At 39.4% G+C, this 19951-nt stretch overlaps 1 protein-coding gene across 1 annotated transcript in view; it reads right to left on the minus strand.

Annotated features, from left to right (window-relative positions):
* unc13b (unc-13 homolog B) overlaps positions 1-18700 on the minus strand; it is a gene marked incomplete in the record, with an annotated part of 145224 nt that extends 126524 nt beyond the window's left edge. The window contains 1 exon segment of the mRNA XM_023961185.1: positions 18446-18700. Coding sequence (XP_023816953.1) covers positions 18446-18467 — 22 coding nt within the window.
* Positions 18701-19951: the final 1251 nt, after the last annotated feature.

Raw genomic sequence — 19951 nt, forward strand, 5'->3', positions numbered from 1 at the left:
TTGTGACAGACATCCAGGTCAATGACCCACCAGCTGTTGGCAGCTCTGGTAGCAATCAACTTCTTCAAGAGTCTTAAAACTTGAAATATCGCAGATTTACTGCAAAAACATAAGTATTTCTGAAAAAAAAGAGACTGAAAACGTCACATGCCCAAAGCAGAGTCCCTGATTGGTAAATTCGAGATGGTGACCTAACCATAATTCAGATATTTAAACGTCGCTCAAATCGCACTGCTGCCAGGCATTCGCGCCCCCTCTTAAATTCCGCCACAAGACCCCAGATTGCATCCGGATCATTGACTTAACATTGAAACTGGCCGCCTCTGCCGCGTGAATCGTGTTCAGTGTGAACACAGCTTTAAATAAGTATATAGTCAGTCAACAATTGGCATGGATGGATGGCAAGAAGGCTGCCGAGGTGCAGACACGCAGTCTCAGTACTCCACAGCTAGTTGGATTTCCACCACCATTGCTGGCTGGGCCTACTCCACAGCTAGCTGGATTTCCACCAACATTGCTGGCTGGGCCTACTCCACAGCTAGCTGGATTTCCACCACCATTTCTGGCTGGGCCTACTTCACAGCTAGCTGGATTTCCACCACCACTGCTAGCTGGGCCTACTTCACAGCTAGCTGGATTTCCACCACCACTGCTAGCTGGGCTTTCTTCACAGCTAGCTGGATTTCCACCACCACCAGTGCTTGCTGGTCCTACTTCACTGCAAGATGTATTACCACCACAGCTAGCCAAACCACTACAGGCAGCCCGACCATCACCAAATTTACCAGAGACACAGCCAAATGTGTGCACTACTATGTTAGGCCGTGTGGCTGTTGAACTTCTATGTACTGAAGCTCAGTGAACACACCAGGCAGAGACGCTTGACGGGGTCAGTCATCTAACCTGTTGTTGGGGGGGATGCAACGCCCCAAATTGTGTTCTTTAAAGCCTGACACTGCGGCTGCATGTAGGAGGAGATACCAGCTAAAGTTATGGTCTGATCGCTACATGGATCGGTGTCTGTGTTTATCGATCCTTTTATTATTAGTCTGAACTATCTTTTTTTTGAAAAATCCTCGGATCGGGTGCTAAATCAGTCCAGTAGGGGGAAAACTCAATGAAAGCTGTGTATTCTTCTTTCTCCTGATCTAATAAAAGGAGGACAGTATTGAATATTTCTTCAGCGGACCGGCCTTCTTTCATTCATTTTCTTAACCCGCTCCATCCCCGCTATATGCGGCTCTTTCTTCCGTGTGCAAGGCCGGAGCGCGCCGACAATCGTGTCAACCTATGATGACCGTATTTTGCGCTCTCTGTGTAGGATACACTGGAGGAGCGCGGGGGGAAACAACTCTCAGCTGCAGAGGATGTGAACAGGTGGACAGGTAGAGAGGAAAAGCAGGTAGAGAGGCAGGGGAGGGGCTTTGGCTTCAAACTGTCAGAGAGATGCAAACACGGCGTCAGATTAGATGCAGCTTTCACTGCAGGAGTTGAAGCAGAGACTCTCTCTGGGATGATCTTATGATCTCAAACATGGAAACATGATTACCAAGTAGAACTCTCCAAAATACTAAACCCCATCTCTCCACATTCTTGGTGACTATTGTTGCGGAGTGTGTGGGTGTGTGTTTGTATGTGTGTGTGTTGGGGACCACACACGCCTGTGTGAGAGGAGGGAGCGGAAGAAAGGAGAGGAGAGGAGCGCGCGTGCAGGACAGAGAGGGGTGTGACAGCGGAGGGAGGAGTGTACGTTCATATTGTGTGTGTTTAGAGGAAGGAGAAACGTAATAAAGAGAAAGTTTCTGGCAACAGTGCTGCTAGCTGCTCCTTTAGAAAAATCATGCTCCCTCCACAGCTCACTGTGACATTACTTTCTGTTAGGCAGTTAGCCGCTCAAATTTCAGAATAAAAGCACTGCAATTGCTGCTTTACTTCCTTTGTGAGTTAAAGTGTTGTGAGGTAAGTTAATGTTTTGTGTTGTGACCCTTCTGGGCCATGAGTTAATGTGTTGTGTTGTGAGTTAATGTGTTGTGAGTTATTGTGTTGTGTTGTGAGTTAATGTGTTGTGTTGTGAGTTAATGTGTTGTGTTGTGAGTTAATATGTTGTGTGTAAAGTTAATGTGTTGTGTGTAAAGTTAATGTGTTGTGTGTAAAGTTAATGTGTTGTGTTGTGACCCTTCTGGGCCACCGTATTTTTGACTATATAATCTAAAACTTCAAAACTACAAAACTGACTTCAGTCACTAATCATAAGCTGTAACAGGTGTATCCCCCAATATTCAACAGCTGGCAATCAAAGACATGAAAAAACAATAAAAACTATGTTACAGGACGTTTAAAAAAAACAGTCTGTAGCTACAATTAAATGATTATTTTGTTTAAAGGAAAAATGGTAGCAAAAAAATATTTTAAGATTTAATCTACTGCATTTGGCACCAAACCAAATGGTTGCAACATTTATGGGATTATGAACTGCTTTGAAGGGATTATTTGTCATTGCTAGTGCTGGGTTTTGTGTTCAAGCAGAAAACCTACTAAACCTCTGGTGCTCGGGATGCCAGATGCGCAGCATGAGATCACGAAAGCACAAAAGGATGCTTTCTTTTGCTGTGTTTTTTCCCTTGTTTTTAGTGTGCAAAATAAAATGGCTTTTGTCCATTTTTCATAAAAAAAAGAAGCATGTTGTCACTACAAAAGGAGAAAAAATATATACTTCCAATTTGCATCTGTAAAACCCATTAGTTTTCACTATGATCTTTGATTAAAAAAAAACAGGAGAAGGGATCATCATCCCACTGGGGGGGTGGGCTCCTCGCTTCTAGTGCTTCCGGTGTTGCACATGCCCAACCAGAGGAAAAAGGGCAGTGGAAGCATTGAAGAAGAAGAAAAACGCAAAGTGAGCTGCTTTTATTACACATTCACATTTACTCTGCATTCCTTAACCTCTTAAGACCCGAGCTAATATTTGAACAAACCTCTAAACATGTAGTTACAGGGCTCCAGTTAAGCAGCAACAGTTAAGCAGCAACAGAACCCATAGATGTCCAAGTATGTGGACGCCATGTCCTAAGACAGGGGTGGACAATTATTTTAACTCGTGGGCCACATGGGTTCTAAAATTAGATAGATGGGCCAGACCAGGAGCAGATGCGTGGAGTGAGAATTATGTAACATGGAATCTGGATGAAAACATTTTGATTGAAAATTATATTCTAAAACAGAACATTCTAGAGTTTTTAGGTTAACATTTTTGTTCTCATTTTAGAGCCAATTGCACCAACGGCTTGATGTACTTCTTGATGTACCTAATGTAAAACTTACAGAAATGCTGCGTGCATGTGGTGTTTGAATGATTGGAAGAATGAAAAACAAATCTTCCAAAACCACATGGATGCTAGATGAGGACCAAACTTTTCTTGTGAGGACCACAATACCTCTTTTTCTTTAAAATTCTTTTGTCTTTTTATAGTGATGCCCTTTGGTATCTTAAATGTGTTGTAAAGTGCTGCATGAATAAAGTTATATTCATTCATGATCCTTTTAATAAAATAAATAACACTATTTATGTAATAAAACAATGACCAAATAACACTATATTATTTTTAAAGACAAAAAAAAAAAAAAAATCAGGAAAAATATACTGATACATTAAAAAAATAATAATAAATGGTCTATCCTCTCCCGTCATAGTTCTGCTGAGACTTTGATGGCTGCAGCTCCTCGCACGTCTCACAGTTTGCGCTAAAACTGCGCAGCTGCGCTGTGTCCTGCACGTCTCTTTCTCATCCAGTAAAAAGCAAATTTCTATGTCTTCTGCTGCAGCTAATCATATATCTGCGTTACCTTTTTCACCAGTACAGAGTTCCTCGTTTATTGCAGGAGTTCCGTTCAAAAAATGACCGTGATCGGTGAAATCCACGGAGTATGATTACAGACGTTTTATGGCAGTAAAATTCCTTACTGCCTAAACACACTTTTCTCAGACAGACATGAACATTTTCACTTTTTCTCTTGTTTGAAATCTCAAAGTTCAAACTTTCATAGAAATTAGGTCCAGGATCTTCGAATGAAAACAAAGATCTGATCGCGATCAAAGATTTCTGTAGATCTGAAGAGCTCCGCGTTTCTGTACAGGCAGTGGCGGTTATACACTAACTTACTCCCTGGGCAAGTAACCCCACCAGCGCCCCCCCCACACACACACATACAAAATTTGACAACATCCTGTTGTGTTCCCTATCTTCTATTTAGCCATTTTACACAAAAAATGCATGAATTTTCTAGACTCGTATTACAGGGGGGTCAAACTCAGTCACACAGGGGCCTAAGTTAAAAACACGCTTAAGGTTTTGGGCCGAAGAAGATAAATGTTTACTGAACACACTAAAGCTAAACTTTTAAACCTTTTAAACTGAACTTTTTGAACATAAATATGAATAAAAACAGGAACACAAGTTAAACCTTAAATAACTTGTAATATTTTGTTCTCCATATAAATATATTCTGTCAAAATTATACAAATATGAACATGCTGCAGGACAAAAAACAAAGAAAGCCTGGAAGTATTAATAAGAAATTATATATCAAATAATTCCATTTTTTTTGCTCTTTCATCATTTTTTAGAGCATTTTTTTAGAGCTGGACTCCTGCTTTATTTTTAGCAATAATTTCTTAATGTGTGACGTCCTGTGTGTGTCTTTGTGAAACATATCAGAGGGATTAGATCTAAAAAATAAAACTTATTGTGATTAATCTGTTTAGGTCTTATAAAACATTAAAGACTAAATCTTAGAACTCATCAGTGGGATTACTCCAAAAATATTTGGCATTTCCCTAAATTTGTGCAACACCAACAGCAGAAATCCTCCAAAAAAACTCAATCCTAAAAAAATGGTCTGATCTCATCCCCCCTCCCCCTCCCCTTCCCTCTGACACACGCGGCTCCGTCTCTATGACGGGAGGCGCAGCTGCGGCCCAGAGTTGATTGTCAGATAGAAAAAGACTCCCCTCACACCTGTTAGTGTGATTCAGCCAGCCACCGGCGAGTTGCGCTCCCCTCTCGAGTTTTTTGACTTATGTTCCAAAGACTACCGCAAAGAGGTGTGGCCGCAAGCGTCTTGCAGCAGAGGGCGGTGGTCACGTGCGCATCGGGTCTGCTGTGTCGGAGCAAAGAATTCTGGGAAATAATCTCCATTGCCTGCTTTTTTCGAAATTGGGTTGAGCACGGGTGTTTGTTCTGCCTAATTCCTTTTCATGTGCCTGTTTTACGTTGTTTCACTCTGAGGTATTCTTTTTTTATTATTTTTATTATTTTTTTTGCACCATAAGTGTGAAGAGCAAATAGGAGGAAGACATTCTTAACAGTCTGATGTGTCAAACTAAAAAGAATTCAGTGTCGGCTGCTGAAGCAATTTCAAATTAAAAGCTCCAAGCTTCCTCTTAGAATATAGTAAGTAGCACATTATGTGTAACGCCTCTGGTACGGCAAATGCCGCCCCCCATGAAGTGCCGCCCTGGGCGACCGCCCACATCGCCCATATCAAAAACCGCCACTGTGTACAGGAGACACTGCACAGAGGAGATTGATTAACAGGGTCTTCAGCCAATCTGGACACAGAACAGGGTGCACTGTTTAAAAACAAAGAAGCATAATCACTCTAAAAGAATGAGCTAAACCAGGAAAGATGAACTGCGACTTAGACAGGGAAGACTGTATTCTGATCTACAGTTAGGACCATAAATATTTGGACAGAGACACATTCTCTCTAATTTTGTTTCTTTACATTACCAGTGAATTTTAAATAAAACAACTCAGATGCCATTGAAGTGCATACTTTCAGCTTTTATTCCATGGGTTGAACAAAAAGATTGCATAAAAATCTGAAAAACGAAAGCATTTTTTAAACACAATCCCTTCATTGGGCCATATCAAACATGGAGGTGGGCCAGATCCTGCCCGCGGGCCGTAGTTTGCCCACCCCTGGCCCTGTCCTAAGAGGTCCTTTATCTTTATCTGGACTCCGTCCAGAGATCTTGTTTTCTAATATTTGTGATGTTATTTAAGATTGTGCTACACTGACTGAGAAGTGCAACAAACCAAAGAGACTTCATGCTGGAAATTGATGTCTATCATTTTCTGTTCCCCTCTTTAGAAACCAGTTAGCTCACTGTTCCAGGACCAAGCCACTGTTTTTTTTCTGACCTTTGTGGGCTGACTTACATCGCTTTCATAAATATTAGAAAAAAATCCACAGAAAATGTTGTTCTTGGTCAAAAAGATTTATACACTAGCACATGGACAGTAAAAATTAAATATATAAGGGAGTGTGTACCTTTTGTGTTGCAAAAACAGAAATGTTCAATTTGCCAAAGTGACGTTATTCAAAGCTTACAATGTGAAAAAAAAAAAGCTGACACGATGTCCATAAAAGTTGTTGTCAAAACACCACATGACCAGAGAGTCCTAGTTTACATAGGAGGAAGATGTCCAAAGAGTTCAGGAACAATATAGTCCTTTATTTGACAAAACCACACTTTCTGCACAGCTCACACTTTCCCTTTCCCCTTCAGCTATCCATCACAATCAGATCCTCCGCTTTTTATGGGCCCCAAAAAAATGAAAGCCATTTTAACTAAACAAATCTGACTTAACAAGAGACCCAGGTTACTTGAAAACTATAAATTTTTACTCCTGCAAACAAAACAGACATAAAATAAGAAACAACCCAAATAATTTCAAACTAAAAGGTAATCCCATGAAGTTCCTTATGCCCAACTCTCATAAACATGAAGTGAAGGCCGCTACAACTATTTTGTCATTAGGGCACTAGAACGTGCATTTAGCCCATGGTGTTCACACTTGACAAGCAGGGAAGGGCTTCTTCTTCTTCTTCTAGTTCTTTTGCTACAGTTTAGTCGCAGATGTCTGCCACCTACAGTGGAAAGAGGCTTGGTGCGAAATGTTGAAGTGGTGCAAATTTCACTAATCTTGCTCCAGGCTTTATTTCACTGCTCCATGCCAATATAATTTGGCATGGAATATTTGTATGAAAGACTTGGTGTCATGCAATTCCGGCCGGGTACAAACAGCAATTATTAATTTATTCTCCATGGTCAATTTTGAAAGGTTTGGCACTTCCGTTAAATAACAGAGACCCCATCCATTCATCACTACCAAATCTGAGTGCCTGATTAGTCAAAGTTTGACCTGATTTGACTTTCAACGCCTTTCAAGGCTGTGCGTTTTGTACATAAAAGCCAAAAATGGTTGTAAAAACTTGCATAGCGACACGTGAATGCAAGGGTTCTGAAACACCGAAGCCCGAAATGTGCATTTACAAGAGTAAAAAGTTGACACTTGAATGCATATTGAAGATGGGCGTGTGAATGTTATTACTTCAGTAAATAAAATGGGCAACAACAGAATAGTGACAAGTATGCAAAACTACTTTGTATCAGTCCACATCAAAACTCTTCCACATAAATCAGCAGACGTCATATAACAGGAGATTTAGATCAGCAGCTGTCATATGACAGAAGATTTGGAGATGGCTTTGAAGCATCTGGAAGGATGATTGAAGTGAAAGATTCAGTTAATCTGCTCCTTCAGCAGCATATCTTTGTGTGCACTTCGACTAAATCTGACAACACAAAACTTGACTCATTTATATAGTCTAGGAGCTTCCAAAAATGGACGGCTGTCAATGAAGCAACACCATTTCAACTGATCCAACAAAGCTGAGAGAAAAATGATCTCAGTGTTTAAAAATAATCTCTGGGCATAATCTGGAAGTGGCTGCAGGAACTGCTAGCACCACTGCAGCATTGTACGTCCGCTTTCAGCTGCCTGTTGGGTCTCATTTGAGTAAGTGATGGAGGGAGGAGCAGATGGCCAGGGGATTATTCTAGCAATCTCTGAGCACTCCCAGTCTCAATCTGTCCCTTTTGTAATTCCTATATTCTGCTTTACACTCTACGATGAAGCCAGAAACTCCATCACTGTTCCCCCTGCAGGGTAAACCTCTCCCATCCTTACTACGTTTATACTGCCCTTGGCATTGCACTTTAAAGCAACCACTTTAAATGAGAAGTCTATGTAAATGAATGTTTCAAGTTAACCTCATTCAAAACTCTTGTGTTCATGCGTCGCTATGCACATTTTAAGGTGTTTCGAAGTAGAGCTGTGACGGTGTCGGATTTTTTATCACCGCGGTGATGAACCACCACCTCTGAGACAGTGACAGCCGCGGGCGCGTGCAGGCGGGTGCAACGAGGAGAAAGGAGAAGAGTGATAAAGGTTTCCCATAGAAAGCCTTTATGTCTGAACACAGGACTTGCAGAGAGAGTAAATTATCAGCAAAGATGAATGTGTTTCATGTGTTTATTGTAGTTCCAATCACGCACCATATGCAAAACTTAAAAAAAAAAAAAAGTGTTAAAAAAAAGTGCGGTGATGCGGTGATGACCTCATCACCGCGGTGATGCGGTTATCGTCACAGCCCTATTTCGAACACGCGTGGAAAGTTAAGCAAGGTCCAATTTTGACAAACTCAGATATGGAAATGATGATAGATGGCGTCCTTTTTCACAGAAGTGCCAACCGTATATTAATTAATCATAGAGGCGAAATTAATGGTTGTTTGTGGCCAAACTGCAATCATTAATGCGATTAATGCAATAGTTTGACACCCCTATCTATAATTTGAACTACAGAAAAGATGGCATGAAAAAAGTATTACGATTATCAATAACATGTTGAAAAAAGGTGGAAGGGCAATAAACTGTTATTCTGACAGATATAATGACCAAGTAATAGCAGTTTATATCTCAATAAAGTCTATGGGATTTTGGCTTCTTGGAGCCAGCCATACTTGTCTAGGATGGTAGGGGGACACTGAGTCTAGTTCTCGTATACAGTCAATGATATAAACATTGTTAGTTCTGAAATTATAAGAAGCCTGGAATATATCTTTCATGCTGCTTTAAGCTTTAAATATTATTATTATTATTTTGCCAGTTATATTTTTACTAAATGACTTGTTGGCTACGCACAAAATGAATGAGTAGGCCATCTTGGTAAATATTGATTAGTTGCACCTGTTTTTTTCCCCATTAGTCATTTTTAATTTTAGAGTTGCAATATCACACAAAACAAATAAAAGCACATTGTATGTCTAATGTTGGTTATTTCTTAATTTACAGCACTGTTTTAATGTAAATACTAAAAACCTCTAACCTCTAACATTTCTGTCCGTAGGCCTTTAAAAAATATAGAAAACTTTACTTTGTCAAATAGTGTCGATATTTCCAGCCGGAAAATGTCACCTTTGTCGCCAACACATCCTGTTCTTTTGATCCTGGCAGGGCTTATTGTGCTGCCCACGCAGGGGAGAACGTCAGCATGCCCCCACCCACTTGACTCCCTAGCCAATCATGATCCCAAATGAGGCTACCCCCACGTGCAGGTCACACAGAAGTCTTGCTGAACCGCACAGTGGGGAAAAAAGGAGCACATGAGGCTGATTGAACCACATCCATAAACTGAAGTAATGCGCCATGATTTATACTAAGTAACTCTTTTTTTTATTTTTTTTGTCCTGTCCAACAACAAAACATTTTACTTTTTACATTTTTCCAACTTGAAAAGTAAATTACATGTAAAAAAGGTTATTTAAAGAACAATAAACAGCAATGTTTTGACATATTGCTGTCAGGATGTAAATATAAAACAATTTAAATAAATGAGATCATAAGATCATCCCAGAGAAATTCTAAGTTTCAACTCCCAAAGTGAAAGCTGCGTCTTTATCTGACGCCCATGTTTCCATCTCTCTGACAAAGTTTGAAGCCAAAGCCCCTACCCCACCTCTCTACCTGCTTATCCTCTCTACCTGTTCACCTGTTCATATCCTCTGCAACGAGTCATTTTTTCCCGCGCCCCTCCACTGTATTCTACACAGAGACCGCAAAATACGGTCATCATAGAAGCAGGTTGACACGATAGTCGGGGCGCTCCAGCACAGATTTAATCAATTCTACATGCGCGCCGCGTGCTGTCTGAACAACAGCCCCGCCCCCCCGTGCACACAAATAGCTAGACAGACCTCTGCTCTTCAGCGAGAATAGCGAAATCCACATCATCATTAATTGACGGACAATTGACTGACTTGGTGAGTTAAATATGGCAGATAATGTTTATATCTTGTGGGACACACCAAAAAAGCGACTTCTCAGTACCGATAGCAGAACCGATTAGGTCAGATCTTAACAATACTGGGGTCTTGAAGAATGTTGCCCCGGGGCTCGTTCAATACCGGGGCTCAGTACCCATCCTTACTCCTATGACAGTGCTTCTTAATTATTTTTTGCAAGCCCCCTCCCTTGGAAAAAGAAAATGACCACCCCACACACACACACTCGCCGTGGACTATAAATGAGACTATAAATAAGATCAGTATCTATAAAAATTGTGTTAGTATATCTAAAATTGTATCTTCGTCTAAAACAGAAGAGAAGCTTAAAGTGCCTGAAATAAAAAATCTGTCAGTCCTTATTTAAACTTTGACCAACTGAACCATTTGATGCTGAGATAAAATATTTCAGTCAATAAATAATATTAAGTAAAGTAAATTGATCTGAAACATTAACACAGCAGCACCAATAATTTTAACGTCTGAAGACATAGGTAAAAAGCACTTTGCTGATTTTTTTCTCAATGATCGATTGTTTGTTTATGATCTCTAAAAGCGCAGCTGTTTTACTGCATTACCTGTTGTCTTTGTGTCAAAAACTGACACCAACTAAACGACAGGCAGACGCAAAAAATACATTTATATGGAAAATAAAGACACATCATAAAAATTTCTACAATTAAGGGTTACTGGCCGACGGGCGGTTCAGGCATCCACGGCGTGCATTAAAAAGTGATAATGCACACTTTGAAGGCCATTAACCCGCTTATACCATGATCACTTACAAAAGCAATAAATATTATATTATTTTAAGTTAATTCCTGTTTTATTTCTCCGATTGGATCGCTTTTCTAACAAAAAGCGGACTATTTGTTACGTGGTGTGGCACGACCGCTGCAGTCAAGATTCGGCAATATAAAGAGATCTATACAGTGGCGGACAAAATTGTTGGTACCCTTCAGTTAAAGAAAAAAAGTCCACAATGCTCACTGAAATGACTTGAAACGTTCAAAAGTAACAGTAAATTAAAATTTATTGAAAATTAAATAATCAAAATCAGCCATTACTTTTGAGTAGTTGATTAACAGAATTATTAAAGAAAAAAAAACTAATGAAATAGGGCTGGACAAAAATGATGGTACCTCCATAAAAGACTGAGAACTAATTGCCCAGGGGGTCATGATGAACTCAGGTATGTCCTTTAATTGACGTCACAGCTGTTTTCAAACCCATAATCAGTCAGTCTGCCTATTTAAAGGGAGACAAATAGTCACGTTGCTGTTTGGTGAAAAGGTGTGTACCACACTGAACATGGCCAAAAGAAAGCGAAGGAGAGAATTGTCCCAGGACATTAGAAACAAAATTATAGACAAACATTGTAAATGGTAAATGGCGTAAACTTATATAGGGCTTTCTACCTTCTTTCGAAGGCCCAAAGCGCTTTACAGTCACAGTCCCATTCACCCATGCACACAGACATTCACACTGATGGCGGCTCCGCTCCAACCTCCCACCAGAGGCAAGGTGGGGTTCAGTGTCTTGCCCAAGGACACTTCGACACATGGGAAGGCGGGAATTGAACCTGCAATCTTACGATCGTGCGTCGACCGCCCTACCGCTGCACCACGCCCGCTTTATGGACGCTTTATAGCTTTTATAGCCTTTAAGGTAAAGGCTATAAAACAATCTCTAAGCAGCTTGAAGTTCCTGTGACGACAGTGGCACATATTATTCAGACGTTTAAGACCCACTTAAACCATGGTCCAGGTGAATACTCGATTCTGATTGGCTGCTGCTGGGTGTGCATTAAAACCTGAAATTGATGACAAATTGAGGAGACGGATAGTTCGAACTGTATCCAAAGAGCCCAGAACAACCTCCAAAGACATTAAAGGTGAACTCCTAGATCAAGGTAAATCAGTGTCAGATCGCACAATTCGTCCTTGTTTGAGCTAGAGTGGACTTCATGGGAGACGACCAAGGAGGACACCACTGTTGAAAGGAAATCACAAAAAAGCCAGACTGGAATTTGCATTGTGACAAGCCAAAAAGCTTCTGGGAAAATGTCCTTTGGCCAGATGAGACAAAACTGGAGCTTTTTGGTAAGGCATATCAGCTCTATGTTCGTACACTCAAAAATGAAGCATACAACCAAAAGAACACTGTCCCTACTGTGAAACATGGAGGAAGCTTAGTTCTGTTTTGGGGCTGCTTTGCTGCATCTGGCACAGGGTGTCTTGAAGTTGTGCAAGGTAAAATGATATCTCAAGATTATCAAGGCATTCTGGATAGAAATGTGCTGCCTATTGTCAGAAAGCTTGGTCTCAGCTGCAGGTCATGGGTCTTCCAACAGGACAACGATCCAAAACAGCCAAAAACACCTAAGAATGGCTAAGAGAAAAGCGGTGGACTATTCTTAAGTCGGCTTCTATGAGCCCAGATCTGAATCCAATCCAATCCAATCCACTTTATTTATATAGCACATTTCTCAAACTGGCAGTTTCCAAAGTGCTGTACAATGACCAAACACCAGACAAAAGATTGCCAAACAAAATAAAAACAAAGTACACCAGTAAAATGAATAAAAAAAAATTAAAATAAAAACGAGGTAAAAACAAGATAAAAACACAGATAAATATAGATTAAAAATAAATAAATAACAAGGTAAAAACAACATAAAAACACAGATAAATACAGTTAAAAATACTGTAAAAACACAGGGGACCACACAACTCATGCGGTGTTAAACGCTAGAGAGTAAAAATGCGTTTTAAGACGGGATTTAAAACACTCCACAGAGGGCGCTGTTCTGACATGCAATGGCAGAGCGTTCCACAGCTTAGGGCCAACAACAGAGAACGCTCTGTCTCCCCTAGTTTTGAGCCTCGTCATGGGCTCCACAAGCTGGAGCTGGCCCTCTGACCTCAGAGCACGAGCTGGTTTATAAATCTGAATGAGGTCAGAGATGTATTTTGGAGCCAGTCCATGTAGAGCTTTAAAAAAAAACAATACAATTTTAAAATTAATCCTAAAATTAACAGGAAGCCAGTGCAACGACGCAAGAATAGGAGTGATGTGTTCATATTTTTTGGTTCCTGTTAAAAGTCGTGCAGAAGAGTTCTGGACAAACCTCAACCGGGCCAACCAATCTTTGACGTCCCCCAGACAGTTAAGTAAGGGCGTCAGGGGCCTGCTTCCATTATTTTTAACAATGGGCATGTACAGTTGACAGTCATCTGCATAAAAATTATACGACAAGCCATGTTTCTTAAAAATTTCAGCTAAAGGAAGCAGGTATAAAGAAAAGAGTACAGGTCCTAAAATTGAACCCTGGGGAACTCCAGAAAGTAGTGGAGTAGAGGAAGAACTGGAGTCCCCCAACCTAACCGTAAAGGACCGCCCTGACAGGTAAGATTTAAACCACTTTAGGGCAGTCCCCCTAACACCCACACAATATTCAAGGCGGTTTAAAAGAGTTGTGTGATCCACTGTGTCAAAAGCAGCAGTCAAGTCTAAAAGTACTAAAATAGCAGAATTACCAGAGTCTGTGATTAAATAAAGATCATTAAAAACTTTCAAAAGAGCAGACTCTGTGCTATGAAATGCCTTGTAGCCTGACTGAAAAGTGTCTAAAATCCCACTATCATCCAAAAAAGGTTGCAGCTGTGCCATTACACACTTTTCCAAGATTTTAGACACCAATGGCAGCTTTGAAATTGGTCGATAGTTGGCCAAGCATGTTGGATCCAGACCTGCCTTTTTAAGTAAAGGTTCAACAACAGCTTCTTTGCAGAAGGTTGGGACAAAACCTGATGACAGGCTGCTATTGATGATCTCTGTGACTGAAGTGCTAAGAGTGTCCCAAACCTGTTTAAAAAAGCGAGGTGGGACTGGATCCAAGGGAGAAGAAGATGCTTTTAATTTACTAACAATCCCAGTCAATTCCGACACCGACACTGACTTAAATCGGGTAAAACCAACAGAGTCCTGCACAAGCACAGATTTTAAGAAGGAAGTGCATGGGGAAATATTTGCCCTAATAGCAGCTACCTTGTTGTTAAAAAAGAATAAAAAAAGTTCACACATTTCATTTGTCATCTGTAGAGTGGAAGATGGATTGGGGTTACAAACGGAACCAATAGTTTTAAAAAGAATGTGGGGCTTATTTACATTTTCTAAAACCTATCTGGATAAATTCTTTGTTTTTTCGGCCTTAACGGTATCTTGGTATTTCCTCCAACTGTCTTTAAGAATATCATGCGAGACCTGCAGGTGATCCTGTTTCCATTTGCGCTCTGCTCTACGGCACAGACGCCGAGCGTCCCGCGTGATTTCGTTGAGCCATGGCTCCAGCTTCCGTTTCTGGCAAGTGGCTTTTAATGGAACAACGGAGTCTAAGACTTTGCTGCAGGTCGAAATAAAAGAATTCATCAACTCTTCTGTGCCTCTGACTGCATGAGGACAATCGTGAGACAGCATTGATGCATTGAAGAGAGGAGGGAAAGTAGAAGCAGTCTCAGTCCTAATGGAGCGACTCAGACGAACGGGACCCGAGACTTTCACATTATGGTGCATATTAAAAGTAAACATAACAGGACTATGGTCCAATAATACATTGGCACCCACCGAGACATTGTCTACCGGAAAACTATATGATAGCACAAGGTCCAAAGTATGTCCACGTATGTGAGTGGGAGCAGTGACATGCTGTGTTAAATTAAAAGCCTCGACTAAGTTTTGAAAGTATTTCACCATTGGCTTCAAAGGGCAGCAAACATGCACATTCAGGTCCCCGACAACCAACAGTTTGTCATACTGAGTCAGCATATGGGCCAAGAAGTTTGGAAATTCCTCAATAAAGTTCATGTTGGGCTTAGGTGACCTGTACACAACAGCACATAATATTGGCTCTGCCTGCCGAAGCTCAAAACAGTTCAGTTCAAATGAGGAGAAAGTTGCAGGGGATAAAATCTTGAGCTCAAAACCGTTCTTCAGGACCGTGGCTAGGCCTCCGCCACGACCTGTGGTCCGTGGAGCATTAATAAATGTACAGTCAGGGGGTAAAAGCTCCGAAAAGGCGGCTGACTCACCGGTGTTGATCCACGTTTCCGTCATAAACAACAAATCCAGTCCCTCGGACTTGAAAAAATCTTGCAGCACCACCGCTGCAGTTAAGATTCGGCGATATATATATGCTGATCGTCCCAATGGGTTGAATAAAGCATCAGTTCAGAGAGAAAGTTAATCTCTTACCGCTTGTTTTTGTCCAGATGATGAAACAAAACATTTAAGCTAGCTGACCAGAACTTCTTTTTTCACCGTGCGGTTATCAGGTTTTAATGCATACCCAGCAGCCAATCAAAATCGAGTATTCAACCGGACGATGGTATAACAGTTTTTAACGCACACCCAGCAGCCAATCAGAATGGAATTTTCACCCGGACCATGGTATAACAGATAATAGTAAACCAATAGTGGCGCCGTTACTACTGCACGCCGCCCCACTATTTGAGAAGCACTGTCGTATGGGCAGAAGTAGGGAGAGGTGTGTGTGATGGTGGGATGGTGTTTTTGTTTCTTTTTATAATGTTAAAAGTTTGGATAATAACTTTTTTTTTTTTGTCTGTTTAGTTTATTGCTTTTAATATTAATTTGGTTGAACAAAATTTTGGATTTAGGTGAACATTTTGACAACAATAAAGAAATCTATTCTATTCTATTAAACCACTAACTGATACTCAACAAAAATATAATTTAAAATTAAAAAAAATTATATTTTTATAAATAGTGTAGTCACTGGATTCTTTTAAAATGTTTCTAACACAAAGTTTATATCATACAGCTGTGAGGATTGAGAGAAAGATGAGAAGAGAGAAAAATAATTAGAACAGATGGAGGAAAGAAACAGGTTGGTCTTATATTTGGTGGACGTTCAGGGTTGGTGATGGCATCTAATATCAAAGAGAGCAGTGATGACTTCAGGTAGGAATAATTAAACTATTGAAACCACAAAAACTTAAAAACTCATTCTGGTTTGAACTTCTGCTAATCACGTAGTCACTTATTTTGGGAAAACGAGTGCAGACATACAAGACAAGAGAGTCACAACAGAGAAGATGAAGATGATGATAATGATAGAGAGACAGAGAGACGATCAGCTGATGATGAAGAGGGAGAAGAAAACAGAGGTACAGAAGAGAGTGCTGGGGCAAGGCATTACTCAGGAGATCCTTCTGAATGGCCTTCACCCAATCCAGGGGTGGATGGGGCGTTTTATTATGTGCATTTATGTCTGTGTGTGTGTGGGAGGGAAGGGGGGGGGCTTTTATAATGGGGCTGCATACCCCTATGAAATTGGGTAGTGGCGCCCCTGACTAGAACCATCCTATTTTGAAAATCTTATGAGTTAAAGATCACAACATTGTTGAAAAATCAGACATTCCAAAAATTAAGTTAGTCTTTGACCAAAGGGAAAAAAATGTCAGCTCCAAAATCAACTGCTCAAATATACAAATATTTAATAAAAACAACATGAAGTTTAAAAAACTACACCCCATAAAAGGGGATACTCACCATTAGTAAATTACACAGTTCCTGTGTAACAGGGGGGTCACCAATTACGTAAGTGTGGATTTAGTATTTTAATGATTAAACCAGCTCTTAGCTTGCCATTCTTATTCTGCAACATTATATTCAAATTATTTGGGGGAAAAGAGTCAAGGGCTGTTTGCAACTTTTCTTATTTTGTTTTAATTTTAAAACCATCAAAAAATAAAAGGAACACTTCAGGATTGAAAAAGGATTTACACCTAATTTAGTTTGAATGTTTTTTTAACCCAATGGCCATAAAAATAAAAAATAAAAGCTTGTTAGAAATACTGAGGGTACCACATGGGGCGCATTATTCCAGTTTACGTCTGCCAGAATTATGCATGGATTGTTTCGTTGTTTTTTTTTAAATCAGGAAGGAAAATGAAGATATGGTGGAAATCACAGAATAATAAATCATTCAATAAGTTTGGGCTTTTTTTTAAGTCCTTACTCAGCATTTTCCTCTCAGAAATCAGATACTCAATAATATTTAACGCACGATCTCCATAAACCAGACCACCAGGTTAACAGGCAAACAATAGATGATTAACAGAACCCCAAGGAAAGAGTGTGATGGATTAAACAAACAAACTTAATTAAATTGGGACTGTTTATTTCATGGGAATGCATTGATTGGCTATTTTTCTAATAGTTACAGCAATTGGTCTGTCTATAATCACTTTTTTCATAATTAATCCTCAATATATCAAATCGTGCACATTGTTGTGATGAAGAATTTCAAAAAATCTTGAAATGAATAGAGGAATACAATAGAAATGTGTTTATAATGCTCTTAAAAAGGCAGCGATCAGTGTGTCTGACTAAAAGTCAACAAACAGGCTTAATATAATTTTTTTTTTTCTAGGCTGTTTTTGTACAGGTTTTCACAGATGCTCTGTTCATACGCTCTCTGACCAAAGAGAAGGGGAAACACCCTTATTAATTCAAAACAAGTCATGTTTTGTAAGGAGGGGAATGCCTACCTATCACAAAGGTAATGTGTTAACACAAAGCACTGTCCTCCTTTTTCAAAAAAAGCAAAATTGCTGAAAAAAAATAATATTACATAACATATTTTGGTTGTGAAGAGATAGATTTCCCAAGGTCCTCTCTTCTTTTGGTTTGTCTCAGTGGGACTTTTTCCAAAACATCAGAAGAATGAAACACAAAAATTAAATTAAATCAAAGTGACACGTTGCATGTTATAAAAAATGTTAACTAGCATTGATTTTATGGAACACTTATGAATACAGTCAAATTTTCATTGAATTACTTAAATTAGTGCATTAAGCAATACAAAATAAATGTATTTATTTAAAGAAAATAGTTAAATCAACAGTAAAATACATCAATCTCAGTCAAAGTGTTTGGTTAACCTGCGTCCTGTGGAGGACTGAACAGCTGGTGTGTTCATTTAACAAAATAAATGCAGAGGGGGAATTTAACTTTTTATTTACGTCGAAAATACTTTTAAAAGTTTAATTTATTTTATCTATTCTTTTTTTGGGGGGGGGGGGGGGTCTTTCTTTTTTTTTTATTATCTATTTATTTTTGTGGTATTCTCAGGATAAGTCACATTTCCATCACAAAATAGTATCTTTGACTGACTTAAACGATAAAACACTTTTGAAAGTTGAGAGTAAATGCAAAGAGAGACACTTACCTCTGACACATAACAACGACATGGCAAAGCGCTCCAACTATAAGTCCAGTCCGGGAAAGCTTTCAGCGGAGATTTACTTGGTGAGGTAACATTGTAACATTCGTTAAATGTTTGTCAACGCTCTGAAGCGAACACCTCAATGTTTACACGTCGCTTACAGATGCCAGACATTGGAGAAGAGCAGTAAGCCTGTGCCAGGTCCACGCCATTATTAATACTCTCATCCCAGGTTTTCAGGACTAGAGAAAGAAGAGGCGTGGTCAAAGCACCTGTTACTGGCGTTTAAAGCATCCAATGAAAATACCGCAAGAATGCAGAGGGCGGAAACATTTTTTAAATACAGAGGTTTAACCAATAGCTGATCAAGATACTTTCACTAAGCAAACAGGTGACGTAAACAGTATATAAAATGAAAATTTTAAACAATGACTGTCTTTTTTTTTTACTTTTCAAAAACATCTTTTTACATCCTATATTATGTTTAGCATGTTTTTAAAGCAATTAATAGAATAGAATAGAATCTGTATAACAAGGTCCATATGTCAAAACAATAAACAAATCCTTAAGTTATAAAGCTTAAAATACAGGCAAACATAAATTATAAACTTAAAAGTAAAGAACCTAAAAACTTAGAATTTAGGGGCTTAAAAAGACATCCATACCAGTACCTCTAAATTGAGGACTAGTAACCAAGAGAGCTGTGCTTGATGTTGGTGAGGTTTAGAATGATTTCATTCTCCAAAACGTTAAGGCGCTGATTAAAACCATAAATAAGGCTTTTTAAAAAGCTTGAAAAGTGTTAATTTCTACACCAACAAACTTCTCACTTGTGCTGCACCACAGTGGTCTTTCTGATTAAATGGTGAGGGCATTATCATATGGTATCTGCACTTCTTGATTGTACTGGAACATGAATAAAACCAGCGTCCCAGAGTGTTACATTGAGCATATAATATACTGCGTCCCATTTGGTATATTAACCCCCCAACCCAACCCCTTTATGCTGAGTGTCAAACAGGAAAGAATTGGGTCCCATTTTTTAAGGTCTTTGGTATGAAGGATTTGGACTCACAACCCTCCAGTCACAAGGTGGACACTCTCCCACATAGCAGCTGAGTTGGCTGAATGAATGAATGAATAAATGAATGAATAAATAAATGGATAAATAAGGAAGTAAGCAAGCAATTCATTAGGTAAGTAAGTAAAGTTCAGTCAGTCACAGGCAGATTTGCAATTATTTACAGGAAAGTTACACACCTTAAAGTGTCATATCTGCTTTGATTTTATTTATTTATTTTATTTAGGTCTTGTAATGATGATTAAGGGCAAACCTATATAAAAACATTGACAACCAATGGCTGATTTCCTTTGTTAAAAGAACTGCACGAGTTTTTAGTATGCAAAATAAAGATTCATAGAATTTCTCTCTAAAAAAATAAAAACAGCGAAACACTGTCCTAATGCGAATTAATTTAGGCATTACACCAGGGACACAAGTCAAACAAT

The sequence above is a fragment of the Oryzias latipes genome, chromosome 12 (genome assembly GCF_002234675.1).
Source record: "Oryzias latipes chromosome 12, ASM223467v1".
In the NCBI taxonomy this organism is placed as follows: Eukaryota; Metazoa; Chordata; class Actinopteri; order Beloniformes; family Adrianichthyidae; genus Oryzias; species Oryzias latipes.